We start from the raw sequence: 27362 nt of genomic DNA, 5'->3' as shown, positions 1-27362 counted from the left end.
TCTGATGTGGTTGCAAGTGCTATCATATAACCATATAACAATTACAGCATGGAAACAGGCCATCTCGGCCCTTCTAGTCAGTGCTGACGCTTACCCTTACCTAGTCCTACTGGCCCGCACTCAGCCCATAACCCTCCATTCCTTTCCTATCCATATACCTATCCAATTTTACTTTAAATGACAATACCGAACCTGCCTCTACCACTTCTACTGGAAGCTCATTCCACACAGCTACCACTCTCCGAATAAAGAAATTCCCTCTCGTGTTACCCTTAAACTTTTCCCCCTTAACTCTCAAATCTTGTCCTCTTGTTTGAATCTCCCCTACTCTCAATGGAAAAAGCCTATCCACGTCAACTCGATCTATCGCCCCTCATTATTTTAAATACCTCTATCAAGTCCCCCCCAGCCTTCTACGCTCCAAAGAATAAAGACCTAACTTGTTCAACCTTTCCCTGTAACTTAGGTGCTGAAACCCAGGTAACATTCTAGTAAATCTTCTCTGTACTCTCTATTTTGTTGATATCTTTTCTATAATTTGGTGACCAGAACTTTACACAATACTCCAAATTCAGCCTTACCAATGCCTTGTACAATTTTAACATTACATCCCAACTCCTGTACTCAATGCTCTGATTTATAAAGGCCAGCATACCAAAAGCTTTCTTTACCACCCTATCCACATGAGATTATACCTTCAGGGAACTATGCACCATTATTCCTAGATCACTCTGTTCCACTGCATTTTTCAATGCCCTACCATTTACCATGTATGTCCTATTTGGATTATTCCTACCAAAATGTAGCACCTCACACTTATCAGCATTAAACTCCATCTGCCATTGTTCAACCCACTCTTCTAACTGGCCTAAATCTCTCTGCAAGCTTTGAAAACTTACTTTATTATCCACAATGCCTCCTACCTTAGTATCATCTGCATACTTACTAATCCAATTTACCACCCCATCATCCAGATCATTAATGTATATGACAAACAACATTGGACGCAATACAGATACCTGAGGCACACCACTAGTCACCGGCCTCCAACCTGACAAACAGTTATCCACCACTACTCTCTGGCATCTCCCATCTAGCCACTGTTGAATCCATTTTACTACTTCAATATTAATACCTAATGATTGAACCTTCCTAACTAACCTTCCATGTGGAACCTTGTCAGAGGCCTTACTGAAGTCCATATAGCCAACATCCACTGCTTTACCCTCGTCAACTTTCCTTGTAACCTCTTCAAAAAATTCAATAAGATTTGTCAAACATGACCTTCCACGCACAAATCCATGCTGACTATTCCTAATCAGACCCTGTCTATCCAGATAAATATATATACCATCTCTAAGAATACTTTCCATTAATTTACCCACCATTGACTTCAAACTGACAGGCCTATAATTGCTAGGTTTACTCTAGAACCCTTTTTAAACAATGGAACCACATGAGCAATACGCCAATCCTCTGGCACCATCCCCGTTTCTAATGACATTTGAAATATTTCAGTCAGAGCCCCTGCTATTTCTACACTAACTTCCCTCAAGGTCCTAGGGAATATCCTGTCAGGACCCAGAGATTTATCCACTTTTATATTCCTTATAAGTGCCAGTACTTCCTCCTTTTTAATTGTCATAGTTTCCATAACTTCCCTACTTGTTTCCCTTACCTTACACAATTCAATATCCTTCTCCTTAGTGAATACCGAAGAAAAGAAATTGTTCAAAATCTCTTCCATCTCCTTCGGTTCCACACATAGCTGACCACTCAGATTTTCTAAGGGGCTAGTTTTATCCCTCACTATCCTTTTGCTATTAATATAACTGTAGAAACCCTTTGAATTTATTTTCACCTTACTTGACCAAGCAACCTCGTATCTTCTTTTAGCTTCTCTAATTTCTTTCTTAACATTCTTTTTACTTTCTTTATATTCCTCGAGCTCCTCATTTACTCCATGCTGCCTATATTTATTGTAGATCTCCCTCTTTTTCCAAAACAGGTTTCCAATATCCCTTGAAAACCATGACTCTCTCAAACTTTAACCTTTCCTTTCAACCTAACAGGAACATAAAGATTCTGTACCCTCAAAATTTCACCTTTAAATGATCTCCATTTCTCTATTACATCCTTCCCATAAAACAAATTGTCCCAATCCATTCCTTCTAAATCCTTTCACATCTCCTCAAAGTTAGCCTTTCTCCAATCAAAAATCTCAGCCCTGAGTCCAGTCCTATCCTTCTCCTTATTTATATTGAAACTAATGGTATTATGATCACTGGACCCGACGTGCTCCCCAACACATATATCCGTCACCTGACCTATCTCATTCCCTAACAGGAGATCCAACTGCCCCTTCTCTAGTCGGTACCTCTATGTATTGCTGCAAAAAACTATGCTGCACACATTTTACAGACTCCAAACCATCCAGCCCTTTTACAGAATGGGCTTCCCAGTCTATGTGTGGAAAATTAAAATCTCACACAATCACAACTTTGATCACAATCATGGAACCTCAGTTCACACTGGTTTAATGGTATTCATGTTGGCCTTCTCTAATTCCTGTTTTTTTTTTAAAAAAGCTTCAACTTGTGCAGTACTTTGCGGCATTCTAAATTGGTAATGTTCCAGTTGCCTATTCTCTCCTCCTTTTGTCAGCTTATTTACCTCTGTTGGCCTGCTAAATGTTAATTTGCAAAGTCCTCAACCCTGGTACAACATCAGAATCTTTCTGGCTCTCATCTATACTATGTTTTCATTGCTGCAGATGCACTATTAGCGACAGGGTCTGTACAACCACCTGTTCTATCCTGGAATTTCCTTTTGTAAATCCTTCCATCTTGTGTCATCTCTTCCTACCTTTTTAAAATCACCTTCTCAAATCAACATCTTGGACTCTCAGTCCTCCATTCTGGCTCCACTGAGTATCGGAATTCCACCTCAATTGTTTTTTTTTCTTTTGAATAGGAGCAGAAGTTGAGGCTCTTGTTACTTCTCAGTCCAACCCAATGGATCTGCAGACCTCTGAAGCAGCCAGTTCCACTGCACAAGAGAATGGGGATGTTCCAACACCCAGTGAGGTTGCAGAATCCGGGATCAGCCAGTCTGATTCTGAGAACAAAGATCCATCATCGAACACCAGCGAGCCATCTTACAAACACATGAGAAGGCGAGGCCGCCCACCTAAAAGGTTCGGCAGGAGGAAATACAGAGGGTACCTGGGCCGCAGGTAAGCCATCTGCTGCTTGAAATTGTTGATGCAGCGTTAAGAGGCCTGAAAATGCAGCATTCCTACACTCAAACTTCATCCTAGCAATAGGAGGGGGATATTTTGAAGTCGTTCAAATGGAAAAGTTTTTGAAGCACAGGACATCTTTGTATTTATACTTTAGTTCAACATCCATCAGGCTGTGAATGTGAATGCAGTTAGTTTAGAGAACCTAATGTTTCTACAAGAATTGCAGCTATCATGACTGAGTTCAAAGACACAGGTTCTCCAAAAAGTCCAATTGATAAACCCACTGAGATGTTTAATACATTTGGTGTTTGCCAGATCACTTATTCATGAAACTAATCTGCCAGATCCAGCATATCTGCTTCACATTGATTATTTGTCTTGCTTAAAATATATTTGATTAGATATCTTTTCAGTGAGATCATGTACTCAAAATAGTAACTTTTGGGCATCATTTGACATCTCTTCCCCCTTTGTCAGTAAATCCAGTTTTAGAAGCCATTAAGATGATTAAAGATACTCAGAAGTGTGTTGGCACTAATCCTGGGATTTTTCAATACCTTTACCACTGGTAATGCTAATTAAGTTATTTTTGAATGGAAGGTTAGTGAAACATATTTGTTTTCGCCTCCTCCACCTCCCGTATACAGGTTGAGCTCTCCTTTTCCGAAAACCTCCCAAATCCGAAATTTTTTGAGAGCTAAAATGATGTCACAAATGGAAAATTCCACAAGGTGCAGAGAAGGTTCCCAGCAGTGCACAGATTTCTGTGCACCACAGACAATTCACGTACCCTGTGTGGGGCCCTGTTGCTGACAGTTTGTTTTCAGCAATCATAGAGAAGTGACCTCATACCCTGAGTGGGACCCTGTTGCCAATTTTCTGCTGTCATCATAGCCGGATCTTCATGCATTACTTGCAATAATTACCATGTGTTTTGTGATTATTCTATGTTCTATGCTGTGAAGGTATTATTGGAAATGTCAGAAAAGGTACACAGTTATCCCTATGAGTAGTGAAAAGAAAAATAGGAAGCATTTGTTTATCTATAACACAAAGTCAAGTTGTTGGAAAAACTTCACAGCAGTGTAAATGTGAAGCTTCTGACAGATTATGCAGTGTTAGAATGACCACTGTCTACAACCTGAAGAATTAGACTGACAAACTGTTCTGTGTTGAAAGTAATGAACAGAAGTTAGTGAAAAATAGAAAAATACCACATAAAGCGAAAAATGAAGATCTTGGTTGTGTATTGAAAGAATGGATTTGTCAGCTTCATGTGCTGCTTAACGGTATGCTGATCATGAAACAAGCAAAGATTTATCACGCCAAACTGAGAGTTGAAGGTAATTGTGAATATTCAGCAGGCTGGCTGCAGGAATTTAAGAAAAGACACAGCATTAAATTTTTAAAGATTTGTGGTGATAAGGACTCTGCTGATTACAAAGCAGTAGAGAAATGCATTGAATTTGCCGATCGTCACTGATAAAAATCTAGCATGCTGGATGGCTGCACATGTGATGAACAATTGCAAGACGACGACTGCTTCAGAGTCAGGAATGACAGCGATGCCAAACAGCCACTGAATATCCACCTGGCCGGCCGACGTTGTGATAGCTTACCTATCTGATGGTTCAATGTGTACATTATTGTTTCATGCACAAAGTTATTAATTATGTAAAGCTACCTTAAGGGTATATGTATAAGCTATATATGTAATGTAAATTGACGTTCTATTTAGATTTGGGGTCCCATCCCCAAGCTATCTCGTTATATAAATGCAAATATTCCAAGATCCAAATCACTTCGGCCCAAGCAGTCTGTATAGGGGTACTCGACCTTCATAAACACATTAAAACTATAAAATGTATTCCATCAATAACCTCTTAATTCTACAATAATCACAAATCCCTGGTCTTGAAAATGGAGCTACGAGTTCTGAGGACAGTCGTATTGAAGTCTTTCTTGCAATCTATATTATTTGTAAAGTTTAGGAATAATAGCACAAAATGAGTGTGTGTGTGTACATGGAAAAAAATTAGAAACTTATTAAATTTTGAATACAAACTTCTTTTTTGTATGGGCACAAAGATACAATTACTATAGGTCAAGCAAGCCCCTGATGAGACCCCACCACTGCCGGATCTGTGGATCCCGCTTCCTAACACAAGAAGACTTGAGATTTCACATTGACTCTCATGAAGGGAATGATCCAGAACGTTTCAAGTGCTTGCAGTGCAGCTATCGTTGTAAGCGATGGTCATCACTCAAGGTGAGTGATAAGTTAAATGAACTTCTGGAGGTTTTGGAAACAACACTAAGTAGTGCTTCTCATCAGTTCAACTACACTTGCCTGTGTTAAATCCACTTCTTCACAGTTTTTTTTTTGTTTGTGATTTTTGTCAGCCAGCTTTTGTTAAGATGTGCTGTCAATTATTGCTGCAAAGGAGACAACTATTTACGCCAACACATTAATTGTGTAGTTACTCCCACTGCACTCATCATAACACCATACTTCTGTTTCCAGTATATACAACTCCTGCTTTGACAGTTGTTGTATTTTTCCTTTTAAATGATGCATTTTGGTATATAACATTTAATTCCTGAAAAACAAAAACTCTTCTCCAATCTAGTTTCTTTGCCCATATAACCCTTTCTTTGTGTCCTCTGATTTCTAGCTGTCCTAAGACTGGAAAATAGTTTCTATTACAACACGAGTGAATCTGCAGATGCTGGAAATAAATAAAAAAAACAAAATACTGGCAGGCGTTTCGACCCGAAACGTCATTATTACCTCCTCCCATAGATGCTGTCTGGCCTGCTGAGTTCTGCCAGCATTTTGTGTTTTTTATTAATAGTTTCTATTAGTTCACTCTCGTTAAGGTCACTCAATTTTGCAGTTATTTTTTCATAAGTCTCTTGGACTACACTGCTCTGAAGAGAACAGTCAAGTTTCTCCAATAAGTGAAATTCATTCTAGTACAATTCTCCACACACTGTCCAAGCTCTTACTAAAATTGTATTCCAGGAATTGTCCTTGGGAGCAGTGTTGGCCCTTTTGGCTCATTGACTCTACTCTGCCATTCTTTGGTCATGGCTGATTTTGTTATCCATCTCAAACCCATTCTCCTGCCTTCTCCCTGTAGCCTTTGATGTCCTTATTAATCAAGAACTAATCAAACTCCACTTTAAATATATGCAAATGACTTGTCCTCCACAGCTGTCCATGGCAATGAATTCCACACATTCACCACCGGCTGGCTAAAGGAATTTTTCCTTGCCTCTGTTCTGAAGGGACATCCTCCTATTCTGAAGCTGTGTGCTCTGGTCCTAGACACTACCACTATTGGAACCGTCTTCTCCACCTGCACTCTATCAGTATCTGTTAGATTTCAATGAGATGCCCCTCATTCTTATGAACTGTGGGCAGAGGAGGTGGGGTGGCCCTGAGGAATGAGATTCAGTCCTTTGCAAGGGGGGGACATAGGATCAGGAGAAGTGGAGTCTGTGTGGATAGAATTGAGGAACAGTAAGGGCAAAAGGACCCTAATGGGTGTTGTCTATTGGCCACCAAACAGTAGCATGGATATTCGGTGCAAGTTGAATAGGGGGTTAACATTGGCATGTGGCAAAGGTAATGTCGCAGTAGTTATGGGGGATTTCAACATGCAGGTGAACTGGGAGAATCAGGTTGGTGCTGGACCCCAGGATGGGGAGTTTGTAGAGTGCCTAAGGGATGCATTCTTGGAACAGCTTGTACGAGAGCTGACCAGGGACAAGGCTATTCTGAATTTAATGTTATATAATGAACAGGATTTGATAAGCGATCTTGAAGTAAAGGAGCCATTAGGGGGTAGTGATCATAATATGATAAGTTTTTATCTGCAATTTGAGAAGGATAAGGGCAGCTCGGAGGCGTCAGTATTGCAGTTGAACAAAGGAGACTATGGAGCCATGAGGGAGGAGCTGGCCAAAGTTAACTGGATGGATATCCTAGCAGAAAAGACAGTGGAACAGCAATGGCAGGTATTCTTGGGAATAATGCACAAGGTGCAAAATCAGTTTATCCCCCGGAGAAGGAAGGATTCAAAGGGAGGAAAGGGGCCACAGTGGATGACAAAAGAAGTCAGAGATTGCATAGCATTTTAAAAAAAAAGGAAGTATGACAGAGCTAAGGTGGGTGGGAAGGCAGATGATTGGGAAATTTTTAAGAAACAAACAGAACTTAACTAAAAAGGCAATACGGGGAGGAAAAAATGAGGTACGAACGCAAGCTAGCCAGGAATATAAAGGAGGATAGCAAAAGCTTTTTTGGGTATGTGAAGAGAAAGAAGATAGTTAAGAACAGTGTTGGGCTCTTGAAGAATGAATTGGGTGAAATTGTTATGGGAAACAGAGAAATGGCAGAAGAATTTAATAAGTACTTTAGATCTGTCTTCACTAAGGAAGACACAAGCAATCTCCCAGATGTATGGATGGGCCAAGGACAGGGTGACAGAGGAAATGAAACAGATTGACATTAGGAAGGAAACAGTGATGAGTAGACTGATGGGACTGAAGGCTGACAAATCCCCAGGTCCAGATGGTCTGCATCCTAGGGTACTAAAGGAGGTGGCCCCGGAAATTGAGGATGCATTGGTTATCATTTTCCAATGTTCCTTAGATTCAGGATCAGTTCCTGAGGATTGGAGAATGGCTAATGTTATCCCACTTTTTAAGAAAGGAGGGAGGGAGAAAACAGAGAACTATCAACCTGTCAGCCTAACATCAGTAGTGGGGAAGATGCTAGAGTCCATTATTAAAGATGAAATAGTGGCATATCTAGATAGCAGTGATAGGATTAGGCCGAGCCAGCATGGATTTACCAAGGGTAAATCATGCTTGACTAATCTATTGGAGTTTTTTGAGGATGTAACCAGGAAGTTAGACAAGGGAAATCCAGTGAATGTAGTGTACCTCAATTTTCAGAAGGCATTTGATAAGGTCCCACATAGGAGATTGGTGGGTAAAATCAAAGCTCATGGCATTGGGGGGAAGACATTGACATGGATAGAAAACTGGTTGGCAGATAGAAAGCAAAGGGTAGTGGTGAATGGGTGTTTCTCGGAATGGCAGGTGGTGACTAGTGGGGTGCCACAGGGCTCGGTATTGGGACCGCAGCTGTTTACGATTTACGTCAACGATTTAGATGAGGGCATTGAGAATAACATCAGCAAGTTTGCTGCTGATACTAAGCTGGGTGGCAGTGTGATGTGATGAGGATGTTAGGAGAATTCAGGGTGACTTGGATAGACTGAGTGAGTGGGCAGATACGTGGCAGATGACGTTTAATGTGAATAAGTGTGAGGTTATCCACTTTGGGAGTAAAAACAGGAAGGCAGATTATCTGAATGGTGTAAAGTTAGGTAAGGGAGAAATACAAAGAGATCTAGGAGTCCTTGTTCATCAGTCACTGAAGGTGAATGAGCAAGTGTAGCAGGCAGTGAAGAAGTCTAATGGAATGTTGGCCTTTATTACAAAGGGAATTGAGCAAGGAAACCTCTTGCATTTGTACAGGGCCCTGGTGAGACCACACCTGGAGTATTGTGTACAGTTTTGGTCTCCAGGCTTAAGGAAGGACATCCTGGCTGTAGAGGAAGTGCAGCATAGATTCACAAGGTTAATTCCTGGGATGTCAGTACTGTCTTACGCAGAGAGGTTAGAGAGACTGGGCTTGTACACGCTGGAATTAAGGAGATTGAGAGGGGATCTGATTGCAACATATAAGATTATTAAGGGATTGGACAAGATAGAGGCAGGAAATATGTTTCAGATGCTGGGAGAGTCCAGCATGGTTTGAGAATAAGGGGTAGGACATTTAGGACGGAGTTAAGGAAAAACTTCTCCCAGAGAGTTGTGGGGGTCTGGAATGCACTGCCTCGGAAGGCAGTGGAGGCCAATTCTCTGGATGCTTTCAAGAAGGAGCTGAGTAGGTATCTTATGGATAGGGGAATCAAGGGATATGGGGACAAGGCAGGAACCGGGTATTGATAGTAGATGATCAGCCATGATCTCAAAATGATGGTGCAGACTCGAAGGGCCAAATGGTCTACTTCTGCACCTATTAGCTATTGAACTGCTGTGGGTACAGTCCCAGAACCATCAAATGCTTCCCATACATTAATATTTTCATTCCCAGGGTCATTCTGAACCCTCTCCTATGTCGGCACATCCTTTCTTAGATAAGGGGCCCAGAGCTGCTCACGATACTCTAATGTGGTCTAAACAATGCCTTATGAAATAAATCTCTATGAACTGTCTGAAGATTATATTTTTTCTTCCTCTTCCATCTCAACCCCACCCCACATTCTAACCAACGCCACAATTGTGCAATGTTGCTGTGATCACTCATGAACTGTCGCTGATAGAGCAGGACACTGTGTTGGAGGGTTGGGCTCAGATGATAGGTCAGGATCCAAGCCCAACCCACTCCAGTGAAAATCCTCTGGTTACAAGGATCCTGTGTAGAAGACTCTGTTGCCCTATAGCGAATGCAGGTCTTTTGTGCAGAGTTTCCTGTTATCTGACTAATTGGCCATGTTATTTAGGACTAAAGATGACAGGAATAGGAAATGGGGGCATGTTGTTTCTAGAGGTGTGGGTGATTTAAACAATTCGAGATAGGGGTCTTCAGTTCTGGATAGATCAGAGGAGCTGGAATTTTTCTGAATAGATTGAGGGTACCCAAAATTGTCAAGGTAGAGGCATGTTAAAAAGGAACTAGATAAGTGCCTGAAAAGAGGGATTGTAAGACTTTGGAGAGATGGACTGGCTGGATTGCTCTCGCAGAGAGCCAGTATGGATCCAGAGAACCAAGTAGTCTCCTTCCATGCCATATCAACAGGGCTGCTGTGATACTCTGAGCTATAAGATGTAAAGTTGGTCATTTGTGGTTTGAACTAAATATGGTTAAAGAAGTGATATACACCCAGAGTTTGTCTGGATTGCTACCTAGTATTCACATCATGGCAAGAGAGTGGTTGCAAGTATTGAGGAAAGGGAAATTTTGAGTGATATAATTCAAGTTATGTTGAATTAAGTCTTATCTCACAAATGAGCCCAATGAAGACTTGGTGTCGGTTTGTGCTTTGCCTCTGCTAAGTAGTTCTAGTTCATTCAAGAGCAGCAGGAGAGATAATTACATATATTCACAGTTTGACTGCATGTTATGCAACCATTGGAAATGGATTAAAAGAGAATGAAAATACATTTAAAATGACGGACTTCTTCAATACATATCCTTCTGTTTTATTATGACTGTCCGACAGGAGCACATGTTTAATCATGTTGGAACAAAGCCATACAAATGTGAGGAATGTGATTATACGAGTGTTTACAAGAAGGATGTTCTCAGGCACTCTTCAATTCACACAAAGGAGCGGTGAGCTAAAGCACAAACTTGTCTCTTGCAAACTGTGGTTCCGCATTGGTTTGAGCTTTCCTATTCTTAATTCTAAATATAAGAGATTAAGGGAAGGGACTGTTTGGATTAAGGATAAAGTGTATGGGAGTTCTATCTCTAAATCCAAAGATTAATTCTACTCATTTTCTGACCATTTTCCAACATTATTATAAGTGTTACACTTGCTAAAATAACTAGCATTACTACAACACAAATTGGGCTAAAGGTGAAATTAAAACCAGAAACTGCTAGGGATATGGAGCACATTAGGCTGAATCTGTAGAAATACTAACAGAATGAATGCTGCAGCGGAATGACTTTGCATCAGAAAGGGCTTATCTCCAGACTGGTTTTAATGTTATAGATATATTTTGTATTTTCAAGCTCTGACCGGGCATTGTCAATCATGCAAGTGTTTGTGGAGATCCATTTGAGAAAACCACCTAATAAAAGATGTACAAGTGCCATCATGCTTTTAAGGCAGGAAGCCCTACAAGCAGACCGGATATGCTTGCTTTCTTTTTCCCAGAGAATATTTAATTTTGTCTGACCTTTTGTTTTCTTTTTCTTCCTTCCTAGAAAGAAGAAAGCTGATTTGGTAAGTGTTCATTAAGCATTAGCAAGGTCTAGGTAGAGCTTGGGTAATTTAACATTTGTTTTCATATTTTTTATATTCCCCTTTTTACTACTAGCATTCGAATGGCATTGTAATAGGAAAAACTGAGCATTTGGATGTGACTTCAGTTCATTGTTTGCTAATTGCTACCTCTATTAATTGGAACAAATTTGACGGGGATGGGAATCAGTGATGCGTCAGAGGATGGGGCTGTTGGTGTACAGGTAGATTCAATGTTTAGAGAGGCGGTGAGGAAGGATAGACAGTGGAAAGGGAAAAATTGCAGTTAGTGGAATGGATTGAAGTGCGCCTAGTATAATGCATAAAAACATCAAGAGCAAGGGTGATGAACTTTGAACATGGGTCAGTACATGAAACTACAATGTTGTAGACATAACAGAGACTTGGCTGTCACAAGGGCAACAGTGGCTGCTGGATTTTCTGTGGCTTGGATGTTTTAAAATGGACAGGGAGGAATGTAAGAGGGTCGAGGAAAGGCATTAATAATCAAGAATAATATCACAGCTGCAGAAAGGGAGGACACCACGGAGGGATTGTCCACTGAGTTGGTGTGTACGTGGAGGTCAGAAATAGAAAGGGAGCAATCAGACTTGAGAATGGCGACATGGGAGGGAAGGATTAGATTGAACTTAAAGTAGGTTAAAAGATCAGCATAACATTATGGGCCTGTACTGTGCTATGTTAAATTGATTCAAACAGTAGTGAGAGCGAGGGGGAGAAATGGATTCTGGCTTGTATCTGAAAACCTGATGCCGTGGAAATGATCTCTTAATGGCCGCATGTTGTGTTTATGCTTCATGTTAGACTTCTGTTCCAATTGAAGCTACAATGGGGAGAATTTCCCTTATTTACTGATCTTTAAGAAGGATCTCTATTTTTCTTGCCCTGTTTTACTGATGTAATCACATCCCAAACTTATATGCAAAAATTCTTTTCATGATCTCTTCTGAAGTGATTGATTATATCAAATCTGCACAAAGAATACCCAATAGATTACAATAATTCAAGAAGAATAAACCATTACCTCCATTTTGGGCTGGTAAATGCAAACTTTTTTTTAAAAAAAGTTGGAAAAACCCTCTCCAACCACAATGGGTCTTGGAAGAATATTTAGTGTTCTAAAAATCTAAGATGAAATCTTGCATGTTTGTTTGAGAATGTTAGTAGTGATAGTAGTTTCAGGTAATGAAATAAAAATGGCGCAAGAAGTCTACTTCGCCTTCTGTTTTGTTAATGTGATGTATGTTGAAGTGTAACTAAATGTATTTTGAAAGCCTGTGAAGGATAAAGGAAGAGCTTTATTCAGGGCAATACTAAATTAAGGTAGGCAACAACAGGCCACAATCAATCATGGAATTGGAGCCAGGTTCAAACTGTTATTACTTTACAAAAAAAATCTCACACTTCCTGTAAGTGTTAAGAAGTAACAATTACTTCTGTCATATTGAGTTGTGTTTAATCATGATTACATTAATTGTAATTGGGTCCAGATTTCTTTTAACTACCCTAATTAGCAATTTGGGACATGTGACTAAATCTGTGTTAGTCTTGAGAGAAGGCACAGCTCCAATTCAAGCATAAATTTGGAGAAATTGTACTTAGTAAATTTTGCAAAATGAAGTTTGGACTTTCTCCCACTGGCAGTGGACTTGCTCTTTCTTCAGTTCCTGTACTTGTCTTCTTCACAGAATGACAGCTCATGAAAGGCCATTTGATTCATTGAAGGTTTATTCTCTTTATGTTTCAGAATCTGTTTAGTCCCTAAACCTAATAATGCAATGCCATTTCTCTTCCTCCTGTTAAGATTGAAAAGGATTTTTTTTTTACTCAAACAACTTGGTATTGTGAGTGTGGAATGCTCTTCTGGGTAAGGCTGTAGAAAATAATCACCTAATTTTTGTGATTCCTTATCCCTTTTTTTAAAAACTGGTCATGCCTGGAAAAACTAATCTGGATATTCTGACTGAGCTGTACAGTTTGGGTTTTAATTGAAGGACTGTATCTTAATATGATTTAATGCAGTTAAATCTCCACTGCATAGTTTCCACTGTGTAGCAAATTCTGTGTTTTTAAAAAAAATCCTTGTTTAGTATAAGTTCATCCTTTATGTTTGAATTGTCCCTGCAGGTGCCCAAGGTGAATTCCTACCCTTGTCCTGTTTGCTATCGGGTCTATCCCATGCAGAAGAGACTAACACAGCACTTGAAAACACACAGTGCTGAGAAGCCCCATATGTGTGATAAGGTTTGAGCATGTCTTCTATTGTTCTAACTGCTCAAAAAATTCTTGTAAATTGCTCACACTTTTTTGTTGTTAGATTAAAGTCCACCTTGATATACTTTGTGTGTGATTATATACTTTTAAATTGATCATTACCTTGCTAAAGCACTTTTGGGGGGATAATAAAACTAAGATGTACATAGCAAGTGACGAGACCCCAAGGAATACGAAGTGACCAATTTGTCCAGTGATTCCTGAAAGTAGCAGCACTAGTAGTTAAAAGGTGAGTGAGAACATGTAGGATGCCTGCTATTATTAGCTTGGAGGTAGATTAGAGATTGGAGATTAAAGTTCAACTTAAGTATCTGGTAGAGTAGAGGGTACACTTCTGGTTGCCCACGAAGGAGAATATGATTACACTTTGAAGGATACAGAAGAAATTCAGCAGGATGTTGCCCAGACTAGATCCCATCACTTTTGAGGAAAGATTGGATACACACCATTCTTTTGTGTTGGAGTGGAGGAAGTCAGGGACCTGATTGAGATGTACAGTATTAGATAGGATAGATGCAGTAACTTTCCCACAGCAGAAGTGCCCAAAACCAGAAGGCAAATGTTTCAGTTAAGAGGTGTGATATTTGGAGGATAGCTGAGGAAGAACATGTGTTTAGAATCAGCTCTGAGGGGGTGGTCGATATACAGTAGGTGTTTAAGATACTTTCGGTATCAGGACTGTGCTGAGTGCTGGAATGTAAGATTGGTATGGATTCATTAGTTGAAAAGAATATGGTGGGCTAAAGTGGTTGCTTCTATACTGCACACTCATGATTCTGACATTCAGTGGAATGCAGGTTTAGACCGTGTGACCTGTTTTACACTCAAACCTTTTTATTACAGTGTGGAAAATCATTCAAAAAGAGATACACCTTCAAGATGCATCTACTAACCCACATTCAATCTGTTGGGAACAGCAGGTAAGCCTGATGTCCAGAGCTACATTGCAACACAGGATACCACTGAGCTGGACCATACTGCTGGTTAAATGTGCTAATGGATTATGAAGATGTTCTATACAATGGTAAAACCTAAGACCCCCCCCCCCCTTTCCGAAGTTCTAGGAGTAGCAAGGTGAAATATTTTATTCATATATAAAGGATAATAAACTTTAGGAATAGGTTACTTTAGGAATCGCTTCAATGCAGCAACAAAGTTGTGTATGCCTGAAGTATTCTCAGCAATTTTAGTGACATGTCTTTGGATGAAAGTATTAGCTTTAGAGAGAATGAAGCATGTAATTACCTGAATTCTAAGAGTTGCATTACACAGTAATAAACACAAGAGATTCTGCAGATGCTTGAAACCTAAACCAGTCTTTATTTTAGGTTTCCGGCATCTGAAGTCTTTTTTTTATTTTCTGTAGCATTCTGAATGATTACATCTTCCAGTCATTCACATGTTTGTGGTAGGCAGCATCAATAGAAATGAATAAACAGTTGATGTTTTGGTCTGAGACCCTTCTTCAGGGCTGTAAAGGAAGGGGGAAGAAGCTAGAGTAAAAAGGAGGGTGAAGGGGAAGGAGCACTAGCTAGAACACAATGATGCTATATAAATAAGGGTAGGATTCTCTGGAACTTGGAAGTTGCTAGATATTTAATTGACAGTTTCAAGTATTAGGTAGATGTTTCAGTTTTCAATTTTTATTGCTTTTAATTATTTTGATTGCTTTAAAGCTTTGATGGGTAAAATTTGAGACATGTAAAAACTGAAAGATTAGATTAGCTTTATTTGTCACATGTACATTGAAACATAAAGTGAAATACACTGTTTATGTCATTGACCTGCACAGACCAGGGATGTGCTGAGGGCAGCCTGCAAATGTCACTGTGCTTCCAGAGCCGCCATAGCAGCTCCCAGCTTACTACCTGTACGTCTTTGAAATAAACGTTGGAGTAAACAGGAGCACCCAGAGGATGTGTGATGAGAGAAATATGAGGCATTGAAGGGTAATTCAAATGTAAAAAGAAGTTTGTATAGAAAGACAGTGGAACACCAGTACTAGGAAATGAATCGAAAACTTAAAAAAAACATTTTTGCCATAACAATTAACCTGAGTTTACTTCAAATGATTTTGTATGATTATATATCTGGCAGCAGAAGGTGTCGATGCACTTGGTAAATATTGTTTTCTGTCTTATGGTTGTGCATTTACTTTAACTTTTGGGAACCTTGTGTCTCATGAGTTCTCAGTATTGTTTGTATAGTTGGTAGGGAAATGTGCTGCTGAACTTTAGCCAAGATAATCTGATAATCCAGTCAAAATTAGCAGTGGGTGAGGGGGTGGGGGCTTCACTGCCATTTTCCCCCAGACAGTAACTGGCTGCACAGATAGCCCAGTCAGTGGTAGATCATAGAGGTTGGGCATAGTTAGACTGGAAGGCTGAGGTTAGCAGTCAAAGAATAATAGAACTGACAGTGCTACTTTGAAAAATAATTAGTTTATAAAAGATAAATGTCAGGAGCTATAACGTAGTTGTGAAATTGATGAATTGCTATCCAGTGACATAGATAGCATGTGTTCAAACCCTGCCAGGACAGCTTGGAAATTTAAAACTGGTTGATTAAGTCAGTCTTGCATTTAAGACCATAAGACTTAGGAGCAGGATAAGGCCATTCAGCCAATCAATTGTGGCTGATTTATTATCCCTCTCAATTCCATTTTCTTACTTTCTCTCCTAACCTTTGATACCTTTACTAATCAAGAATCTTATCCACCTCCACTTTAAATTTACCCAATGACTTGGCTTCCAGCAGTGTGTGGCAATGAATTCCACAGATTCACCACCTTCCAGCTAAAGAAATTCCTCCTCGTCTCTGTTCTAACAGATGTCCTTCTATTCTTAGACTGTGCCCTTTGGTCCTAAACTCCCCCACTATAGGAAACATCTTCCCCACATATACTCTATCTAGGCTTTTAAGTATTCAGTAAGTTTCAATGAGATTTCCACCCTCCCCCATTCTTCTAAACTCCAGTGAGTACAGGGTAAAGGGTAGTATTGGAAATAGTTCCCCTAAAACTGCCAGACTGCTATGAAAGTCCATCTGATTCCCCAATGTTCTTTGGAGAGGGATCCTGCCATCCTTTACATGATCTGGTCCTCATATGACCATAGTCCCAAAGCAATGTGTATTGAGTCTGAAATAGGTGATTAAGACATTCAAGATCAATAAAGATGGTAATAAATGTTGATATTGCCAATGGTGAACAGAGAGTCTAATTATTTTTTTGTAAATTGAGACAGTGAGCAGCATTCATTTTAATACATTTAATCTTTGTTCTGCTTTATAGATTTAAGTGTGAGTTCTGTGATTACATCTGTGAAAATAAGAAGCTTCTTCTCAATCATCAGCTTTCACATACCACAGATAAACCATTTAAATGTGATTTCTGCAAGTATTCCACTATCAAAGAAGACTTCCTGGTTTCTCACGTTGCCATCAAACATACAGGTGCGTTTATGGGTGGGGATTTCTTACTGCAATTTCAGTACTTTTCCTCCTGCCAAGAAGTTCCAGGAAGCAGGAAGGTGCTTTAAATGAAAATTCTCTGGTCTGCCTTTGTTCTTCCTCACAAAGCAGTGGCAAAGTCTCAGGACTATTTAGAATTTAGAAAGATAATGCAAGGCAAATCTTTATTTTAGTTTTCATTTTTCAATATATTTGAGCAATTATGAGAATTTAGCTATCTTCTCAAACTGTAAAAAAAAAACAAGATTACGATGTATGACATCACTTCAATAGGTTTGAGCAATTCCATATTTTTTTTCTTGTAGCATGAAGAGGGTAATTGAAATTTTAACAAGTTGTAAACTTTCATCTGTCAAAATGAAAATACAGGAAATACTCAGCAGGTGAAGAAGAAGCATTTTGACTTTTCAATCTTAATGCCTCCAAAAGAACACTGAGTCACCCTAAAATCCTTTGTGAAAGTTGGATAAAGGTCCATCTTCAGCTGCAGAGTTCACAGGAGAGTATTGAGAGTTTCCCTTCAACACCAAGTTCTATCAGTTAGAAGAGGCATATTCTATTCATCTGTTCCAGGTTCTCATAGCTGCCATCATTTACCCTTGTAAGTTGGGTCTCTGCAGCCAGCTCTTAAAGGGGGATATCACAAGATGAGCAATATTCTCCCATTTGTAAGGGAATGCTGCTATTGAATGACTGTTCCACTGATTTGAGGGGATGGGGTGTTAGGGAATATTGGGGATCCAAGGGCTTTAGTTAGACTAGTGTCTAGAGGGTAGTGGAGGCAAAGATGCTGAGACCAGTTAAGGATTACCTAGACAAGTACATGAATTGCCAAGCATAAAAGGTTGCAACCAAGTGCTAGTAAATTGGATCAGTATATGCTGGTATTTGCAAATGTTACTCCATTCTTTAAAAAGGGAGTGAGGCAAAAGACAGGAAGTTATAGGAAAGAGCCTCATTTCAGTAGTTAGGAAGATGCTGGATTCCATTACTTTGAGGCCTTCCTAGGACGGGTTTGACCATGGATGTTGCACCCCAGCTGTCTAGGTGCACAAGCCTGGGCAGTTTGATATGGAGAGCAAGCTGTTGCCCATGTAGCAAGCTCCCCCTCCCCACATATCTGATGAATGCAAAGGAACGGCAGAGATTGATACAGCTTGACCCTAACGGTGTTGCGTGTTGAACTCAACATCGGACTATCTTAGGTATTCCAGCTGTGTATTTTTCCCTCCGGGTTTACTCCCAAAGCCTTCCTCATGAGTGGGTATAGCTGCAAGACAGCAGAGGTTTGAAATCAGTTTTCCTTCTCCTATGAGTTGCCAACCATGGCTGATGAACCCCATCTGCCCAAAGCAACTGGATTTAAGGCACCAGTAACCTGACTTTGCCCTTTCTCCTGTCAGTAGAAACTGTTCCATTGGGCTTAGTAGCTTGTAGAGATCAGGAGCTGAACTTGGTTGTCAGAAGCTACTTCAGGTGCACGCCATTGGGAGCATTTAATAGGTAATGGGAGCTTATCCTCATTCCAACCCTGGCTATAAGAACCAGATTTCATTATTCAGGATGAGGTTTTGTGGTACTCAGAGGCACATGATAAAATAGGTCAAAGTTGGCATGGTTTCCTTAAGGGGAAATCTTGCCTGACAAGTATGTTGGAATTCTCTGAGGAAGTAACAGGCAGGGTAGATAAAGGAGAGTCGATGGATGTTGTTAACTTGGGTTTTCAGAAAGCTTTTGACGAGGTGCCGCACATGAGGCTACTTAACATAAGAGCCTGTGGTATTATAGGAAAGGTACTAGCGTGGATAGAAGATTGGCTGACTAGCGGAAATAAAGAGGGAATTTTTTGGTTGGCTGCTGGTGACTCATGGTGTTCTGACACAGTCAGTTTTGGGACAGCTTCTTTTCGAGTTTTATGTCAATGAATTGGATGATGGCTTTCTAGCCAAGTTTGCAGATGATACAAAGATAGTTGGAGTGGCAGGTAGTGTTGAAGCTGACAGTTTGATTAGGACTTAGACAATTAGGTGAATGGGCAAAGTGGCTGAAGGAATATAGTGTAGGGAAATGTATGATCATGCACTTTGGTGGAGGGGGCCAAGGCATGGATTATTTTCTAAATGGAGAATGTTCAGACATCAGAGATGGAAAGGGACTTGGGAGTCATGCAGGATTTCCTAAAGGTTAACTTGCAGGTTGAGTTGGTAAGGAAGGCAAGTGCAATTTTAGCATTCATTTTAAGAGAATTGGAATATAAGAGCAAGGATATAATGCTGAGACTTTATAAGGCTTTGGTTAGACCACACTTGGAGCATTGTCAGCAGTTTTGGGCTCTTAAAGATGTGCTAGCACTGGAAAAGGTTCAAAGGATTTTCACGAGAATGATTCTCAGAAGGAAAGAGTTAACATGGGAGTGTTTGAAGGCTCTGGTCCAAGAAAAATAGTGGGGGGAGGGGGGGAGAGAGGGGGAAGAACCTTATTGAAACCCAGATAGTGGATGTGAAGATGATGTTTCCTATAGTATGTGAGTCTAGAACCATAGGTAAGACAGACTCAAAATAGGTCATCCCTTTAAAACAGAAATGAGTAGTAATCTCTTTAGCCAGAGGATGGTGAATATATTGAATTCATTTCTTCTTTGGAGGCTAAGTCATTGGGTGTATTTAAAATGGAGGTTGATAGCTTTGTGATTAGCAAGGGCATCAAAGGTTATGGCGAGAAGGTAGGATTATGGGGTTGAGAGGGGTAATAACTTTGGTCCAATGTTCTATAGATGACCTGTTCCTGAGCTCAATGACTGCATACTGAAAATGCTTATAAAGTGAATATTCTTGGTGATAGAGGGCTATGGAGATTGTGCAGAATGACAGGAAGTTGCTTAGGATATGCAGTCCATAGATGCCTGCATTTTTTTTTTTTTGAAGAGGCCTACAAATAGAGGCTAGTGCTGTCTCTGCACCACCTTTCTTGTGGGCTAAAATACATGAAGGCCCTACTTTATAATGGAGCTTAGTTAACTTCTCCAATGCAACTTTGAGCAGAAGGGTGAGATGCTGCAGAAATCAACAACTACGCATGATCCTGAGGCTAAGGCTGAGATTGACCTTGAACTCCATAGCCAAGGGTGGCACAATCGTATTGCAGTTAGCAGAATTACATTACAGCACCAGCAATCACCAACTGAGTTTCTATTCCCACCACTGTCTGTAAGAACTTGATATGTTTCCCCATGACTGTGTGTTTTTCCTGTGGTGATTTGGTTTCTTCCCACATTCCAAAGACGCCCACAACTTAATAATCCCAAGTGTATGTGCTGCATTCCTGCTGGAAACCTGGCAGCTCTTGCAGGCTGCTCCAGCACAATCCTCAGACTGTGGTCGTTAACACAAAATGTTCATGTGACCGATAAAGCTTATCTTTAACAGAACCCAACATTTCACTAAGGAGAAAGAATTAAGATTGCATACAGGCCTTTTTTAAATATGTTTCCCTCAAAACCACGTGTAATAAAATTTGATTGTATTTGAATTAAATAGGCACTTGTCTTTTCAAACTGGGGAGATTCAAAGTTAATCATAGTGAAGTGTTTTGGCCATTTCACTCTAGTATATTTTATTTAGTGGAGTTTTAGCCCGTGAGAAAAGGATCAAGAGGAGATGCAAACATGCAAAGTAATGTTCTATATTGCACGCCATGTTGTGTGGCTTTGTAACTGCAAAGCAATTTCTAGGCTATTCATCTGAAACAACTGCCTCTCATCAGGACAGCTGTTAAGTAATTACTTTCGAATATTAAGACAGACACAGTCTCTATTTGGTCTCTGTGGCACATAAGGTTTGCCCCATGATTTAATAAAATCATGGCTGAAATTCTGCAAACACATTTTCCTACCCAATCCTTATATTCTTTGATTTCTCCATTGTCCAAAAGTTTTCAGCACATAGAGAAACAATGCTGCATGCTCTCTGAATGAAGACATTTTTGCTCAACACATTCACAAAAACCAGATCACTTGAGTTTGACCCCTCAGTTTTAGCTCCCAATAATCTCTTGGCACCATCCTGTTGAACCTTGAAAGAATTGTTTCAATAAGATCATGTTTCGTTATTCAATACACCAGAGAATATAGACTTGACCTCTGAGACAGACCCCATTTCCCATGAATTAATCACTCTTCTGCTCCTTCTAAAGTAAGCATGTACCTCCTAAAGGACACCAAAACTGTACAGCACTTCCAAGTATGATTTTGCTGTAAATTACAACAACCTTGCTGATTCAATCCAATCTGGCAATAAAAGTTAAATGTGCCAGTTATCTCTCTCATTTCCAGCTACACCTGTACAATAATTTTGAGATTTGTGTACAAGACCTTGCAACTTTTTACAACTCATACTGAAATGGGTAATTTCATGTTACCTGTCTCCTTCTTGCCTAGTCACGCCTCTGTTTCTATGAACCTATATTCCTTTCTGACTTTGCCATGTGCTTTCCCACTTGCAATTTATTTAAAACCCTTTAGGATTTGTAAGCAAAATCAAAAGGAAGAGTTCATTCAGCTTGTGTGGTGAAATTGAAGAGATTGAGCATTGTCAGTTCAATGATGGGCTTAATGATACACTGAGAGATAGTTTAGTTTGTGGAATCTTACAAGAAAGAATGCAAAAACAACTCCTAACTGAAGCACAACTTACAATTAAAAGAGCAGCTGAAATTGCTGTATCAATGTAAACCCAGCCAGAAACACAATTGAGTTGCAGGCAGGAATGAAAGTGAGCATGAGCAAAATTGCAACATCAAACAGAAACCTGCTTGGCTGAATAAATTGTGTCACCACTGTGGCAGGGGCTCACATATACCAGACCAATGCAGTTTTAAAGGCAAAACTTTTAGAAAATACAAAGTAGGACACATACAAAGAGCATGTCAGGCAGACAAAAATAAATGGACTTCACAGGGAAGATTTAAAAAGTCAAATTGCAGTTCCAAAGAATGCACTAATCAGTAAGCTGTTGATGGAAAATCTGATAATGATGAGAGTGTCACAGGTCTGGATAGCCTTGAGATTTATAATGTGAAAACTAATAAGAAACAAGCAGTACAGCTTCCACCAGATGTGAATGGCAAATTAATTAAAATGGAATTGGACATTGGCTCGGCTGTTTCAGTCATTCCACAAAATGAGTTTGAACAGCATTTCAAGGATACTGAACTGAAGCCTGCAGATATCCAAATAGGAACTTGTACTGGTGAAAAGATAACTGCTGTGGGAATAACATTTGTGATAGCAAAATACAGCAACCAACAAATCACATTGTGCTTGTATGTGGTAAAAACAAGAGGGCCAGCATTGTGGGGCCATGATTAACTGAGACATCTTTCTTTTTCTATTATTATTATTATTATTATTAATAATAATAATAATATCAACAAGATTAATGCATAGTGGGATTACAAACTTACAAATTTAAACTGAATATAAAAGGATACACAAGCAATAGTTACAATATAGCTAAGTCTTCCCAAATCATGAATGATACCGATATCATATAAACAAAGCAAAACTACATATATCATATGTAAAAAAAAAGAGAAAAAGAAAAAAAAATTTAACCCTAAGAAAAACTGATCTAACAACCTAATAACTAATAAAGAGAAAAAGAAGAAAAAAAAGAAAAAAAATAACGAATAATGGGCTGTTTATAGTATCTATTAAAAAAGTACAAAATCATCAGTGTCGCCAACTCCAATCCTCTCAACATATGTATAATCAAAACCGGAAAAACGAATAAGTTTGGAACAGGGTCAAATTGTATCATATGAAAATATTGAATAAATGGTCTCCATGTCTTTTCAAATTTAATAGAAGGGTCAAATACAACACTTACAATTTTCTCCAAATTTAGACATAACATAGTTTGAGAAAGCCAATGAAATACGGTTTCTTTCCAATTCAACAAAATAGATCTTCTAGCCATTAATGTAAGAAATGCAATCATTCGACAAGCAGAAGAAGATAAATGGAGTGAGTCCATCATTGGTAAACCAAAAATTGCAGTAATAGGATGAGGTTGTAAATCAATGTTCAATACCGTGGAAATAATATCAAAAATGTCTTTCCAATATTTTTTCAAAAGCGGACATGAGCAAAATATATGAGTTAATGACGCTATCTCAGAATGACATATGTCACATATAGGATTTATATAGGAATAAAAATGAGTCAATTTATCCTTGGACATATGAGCCCTGTGCACAACTTTAAACTGTATTAATGAATATTTAGCACATATAGATGATAAATTCACTAATTGAAGAATTTTATCCCAATTCTCAATAGGGATAGTAAGGTTAAGTTCTCTTTCCCAATCATTTTTAATCTTATAGAAGGGCTCTGAATGTATTTTCATAATTATATTGTAGAGTTTTGATATTACACCTTTCTGAGAAGGATTTAGTTCTAACAAATTCTCCGAAGACTCAAGATTTGGAAAGGTAGGAAGTACAGCGTTTAAGAAATTCCTAATCTGTAAATATCTAAAAAAAAATGAAATCTAGGCAAATTATATTTATTAGATAACTGTTCAAAAGACATAAAACAATTATCCAAGAATAAACTGGAAAATTGTAGTAATCCTTTAGTCTTCCAAGCTGAATAGGCTTGGTCTATAATAGAAGGATGAAAAAAGAAATTGGATACAATAGGAATAGTTAAAACAAATTGATTCAACCCAAAAAATTTCTGAAATTGAAACCATATACGTAAAGTATGTTTAACTATTAGATTGTCAATTCGTTTCTGCAATTTAGAAAGAGCAAAGGGAAGAGAAGACCCTAAAATAGAACCCAATGAAAATCCTTGTACAGATTTAGTTTCCAGGTTTACCCAATGAGGGCTAAAAGATAAATCCCAATCCTTTAACCAACATATCAAATATCGGATATTAATTGCCCAATAATAAAATCTAAAATTAGGCAATGCCAATCCACCTTCCTTCCTTGCCTTCTGTAAATATTTTTTACCTGATCTAGGATTTTTATTCTGCCATATATATGAGGAAATTTTTGAATCAACATTAGCAAAAAAGATTTCGGAATAAAAATTAGTACTGCTTGAAATATATATAAAAACTTGGGTAAAATAATCATCTTAATAGCATTAATCCGACCTATCAGAGAATTGGTCTATAGGATGCACAGTCAGTAGGGTCTTTATCTTTTTTCAATATTAAAGAAATGGAAGCTCTATAAAAAGATTGTGGCAGTTTACCCAATCTAATTGCTTCTTCAAAAACCCTGCATAACCAAGGAGAAAGAGTAGAGGAAAAACACTTTAAAAATTCCACTGTATACCCATCTGGACCTGGTGCTTTCCCAGAATTCATAGAGGAAAAACCCCTTTAATTTCTGCAATCGTAATAGGAGTTTCTAATATTGAAAGATCATCTGATGATAATTTTGGAAAATTCAATTTCCCAAGAAAATCATGCATGGTATTATGATCATGAGGGAATTCAGAATGATACAGGGACGTATAAAAATCTTGCAAAGGTTTGTTTATCTCATCATGGTTAACTGTCAATTCACCATTCTGTTGACGAATCTTAATAATTTGACGTTTAACCAAAGCATTCTTCGATTGATTAGCTAACAGTTTACCAGATTTATCACTATGTATATAAAAATCAGATCTGGTTTTCATTAATTGATTTTCAATCAAAGATTTAAGTAATAAACTGTGTTCCATTTGAAGTTCAACCCTTTGTTTGTAAAGCTCCTTACTAGGAGCAGTCGAATTTTTCTTGTCAATTTCTTTAATTTTATCAACCAATAAAAGAGTTTCCTTCTTAATATGTTTTCTCAAACCAATGGAATAGGAGATAATCTGTCCACGTATATATGCTTTAAAAATGTCCCAAAGTGTTACGCAAGAAATGTCATCCATGGAATTAGTTGAAAAGAAGAAATCAATCTGTTCCTTCATAAATTTAATGAAATCTGGATCTTGCAGTAAGGTAGAATCAAATCACCATTTCCTAATACTAGAAGCTGTATCCATTAATTTAATAGAAAGTTTCAATGGAGCATGATCAGAGATGGCTATAGTGTCATAATTACAACCAATTACAGATGGAATAAAACAAGAGTCAATGAAAAAAGTCAATTCTTGAGTAAGAATGATAAACATGTGAGGAAAATTAAAACTCTTTGTCCTTAGAATGCCGAAATCTCCAAATATCAAAAATTCCATTATCAGTCAAAAAAGAATTAATGTAAGTGGCCGACTTATTAGGTAAAGTCTGAGTGGATATAGATCTGTCCAGCAAAGGATTTAAACAACAATTAAAGTCACCACCTATTATTAACATATATTCATTTAGATTAGGTAGAGAAATAAATAAGGACTTGAAAAAATTGGGATAATCCACATTTGGAGCATAAACATTAACCATAGCAACCTTTTTGTTAAAAAGTAACCCAGTAATTAACAAAAATCTGCCATTTGGATCCGAAATAATATTGTGTTGGACAAATGTAATAGAGGGGTCAATAAAAATTAAAACTCCTTTTACTTTGGCATTCGAATTCGAATGGTACTGTTGACCCCCCCCCCCCCCCCCCAAACCTAAAAAAAGTTGTTTGTCCTCTTTCTTCACATGAGTTTCTTGTACAAAAATAATATGTGCATTCAATCTTTGGAATAGTTTGAAAATCTTTTTCTGTTTAATCAGATGGTTTAAGCCATTAGTATTCCAAAAGACAAAATTAATGGTCTGAGCCATATTTCTAAAATCAACCCTTTGGTATATAAAGAGTTAACCAAATTATGAACTCATGCACCCGGAAGAGGAACAAAAATAAGGGGTGGACCCGGAAGTGAGGACACTGCGGATATTTTAGTAGTTTAAAATCAGCGCAAATGAAAATACTAAAAAAAAACTAGTAAAAAGAGCAATAGAGTTAGAAAGGAATCCCCCACCCCCCACCCATGGAGAAAAAAGCCCTTCCTGAGCCTGGAGGAGGCCAGGGAAAAAGGAATGATACTAAATCTACCCCCATATCACCAGAAGGCAACTTCAAATATATAAAGGAGGGAAAAAAGAGATCCACCAAACTCCAAAAAAGTAATTAACACTATACTAAAACAAACTTATTAATATAATTGCTAATTTAAAAAATATATAAACACTAGTAACTTATAAATCGGGTTAAAACCCAAACAAAAAAAGTTAAAATGTGATAAGAAATGCATTATAGGAAGAAGATGAGAGAAAAAAAATGGCAAAATCAAAAAGAAGCAAGAAATATTTTAGAGAAGAAACCACCATTTTAGTCACACACAAAATGAAAAGGATATATATCAAACCATTAAAAAAAATTCACCTTCAAAGGATTAATAATAATGACCAAAATTAAAGTACAATGGTTAAAGTAAGTAAATTAAAAAGATCAGTACGTTGAAAAAAAACTTTAAATGAAATATAAAATGTAGAATAAACCTACACCAATAGCCAGAAACCAAATCTGGTTTTGGAAACAAAAACTATCTTGTAACGATCAAAATCACTCATTTATTAGAAACGGGAGTCCAAAGCAGTAGGATAATTCTCATTCAGAAAGCTTCGAGCTTCAGATGTGGAGAGAAAAACACGTCGTGGTGCATTCGGAGGCAAGATTCTAAGTTTTGCAGGGTATAAAAGCGCTGGTTTTAGATTTTTCTCATAACATTCGGACATCAGAGGTTTAAAAAGGAGCCTTGTCTTTGTTACTTCTGGGCTAAAATCCTCCACTAATCGGAATTGGAAATCTTTAAATTTAACCATCCCTAAATGACGAGCCACACGAATAAGTTGCTCTTTTTCATGCACATAATGAAATCGAACAATTACAACAGGTGGTTTAGATGAAGAACTTGGTGATCAGCGCATAATTCTGTGCGCGCGATCAAGTAACGGAGGACTGTCTGGGAATGCAGAAGGAAACGCATCCTTTAAAAGTTGAGCAAAATACTTTGAGGGGTCCCCTTGTTCGATACCTTCCAGGAGACCAAGTATGCGTATGTTCTGTCTTCTGGACCGATTTTCAAAGCCGACATTCTTGGCTTTAAGTGTTTCCACCTGTTTAATCGTCGAAGATAATTTTTGCTCCAGTTTTTCGATTATCAAGTGTCGCTTCCGAGCGTCCTCTTGCAAAGTTGCGATTAGAGTTTGCTGCTGTTTAACTACTAAATCAGTCTTATCCATAGAATCCTGGAAAGCCTTTAGATCTTGTTCGAAAGTTTGTCATCGTTCTTCAAATTT

General features: G+C 38.4%; 1 protein-coding gene across 4 annotated transcripts in view; it reads left to right on the top strand.

The window, feature by feature from the left end:
• The window catches only part of znf335 (zinc finger protein 335), a 77809-nt gene that overhangs the window by 16092 nt on the left and 34355 nt on the right, over positions 1–27362 (top strand). For all 4 annotated transcript variants that reach the window (XM_059980450.1, XM_059980451.1, XM_059980452.1 and 1 more), the window contains exons 8-14: positions 2974–3235; positions 5333–5513; positions 10549–10661; positions 11262–11280; positions 13447–13563; positions 14437–14513; positions 16886–17046. In XM_059980450.1, the coding sequence (XP_059836433.1) occupies positions 2974–3235; positions 5333–5513; positions 10549–10661; positions 11262–11280; positions 13447–13563; positions 14437–14513; positions 16886–17046 (930 nt within the window). The remainder of the gene's footprint in view (positions 1–2973; positions 3236–5332; positions 5514–10548; positions 10662–11261; positions 11281–13446; positions 13564–14436; positions 14514–16885; positions 17047–27362) is intronic.

The sequence above is a fragment of the Hypanus sabinus genome, chromosome 9 (genome assembly GCF_030144855.1).
Source record: "Hypanus sabinus isolate sHypSab1 chromosome 9, sHypSab1.hap1, whole genome shotgun sequence".
NCBI classification, from domain to species: domain Eukaryota; kingdom Metazoa; phylum Chordata; class Chondrichthyes; order Myliobatiformes; family Dasyatidae; genus Hypanus; species Hypanus sabinus.
This window is presented reverse-complemented; position numbering and strand designations above follow the sequence as displayed.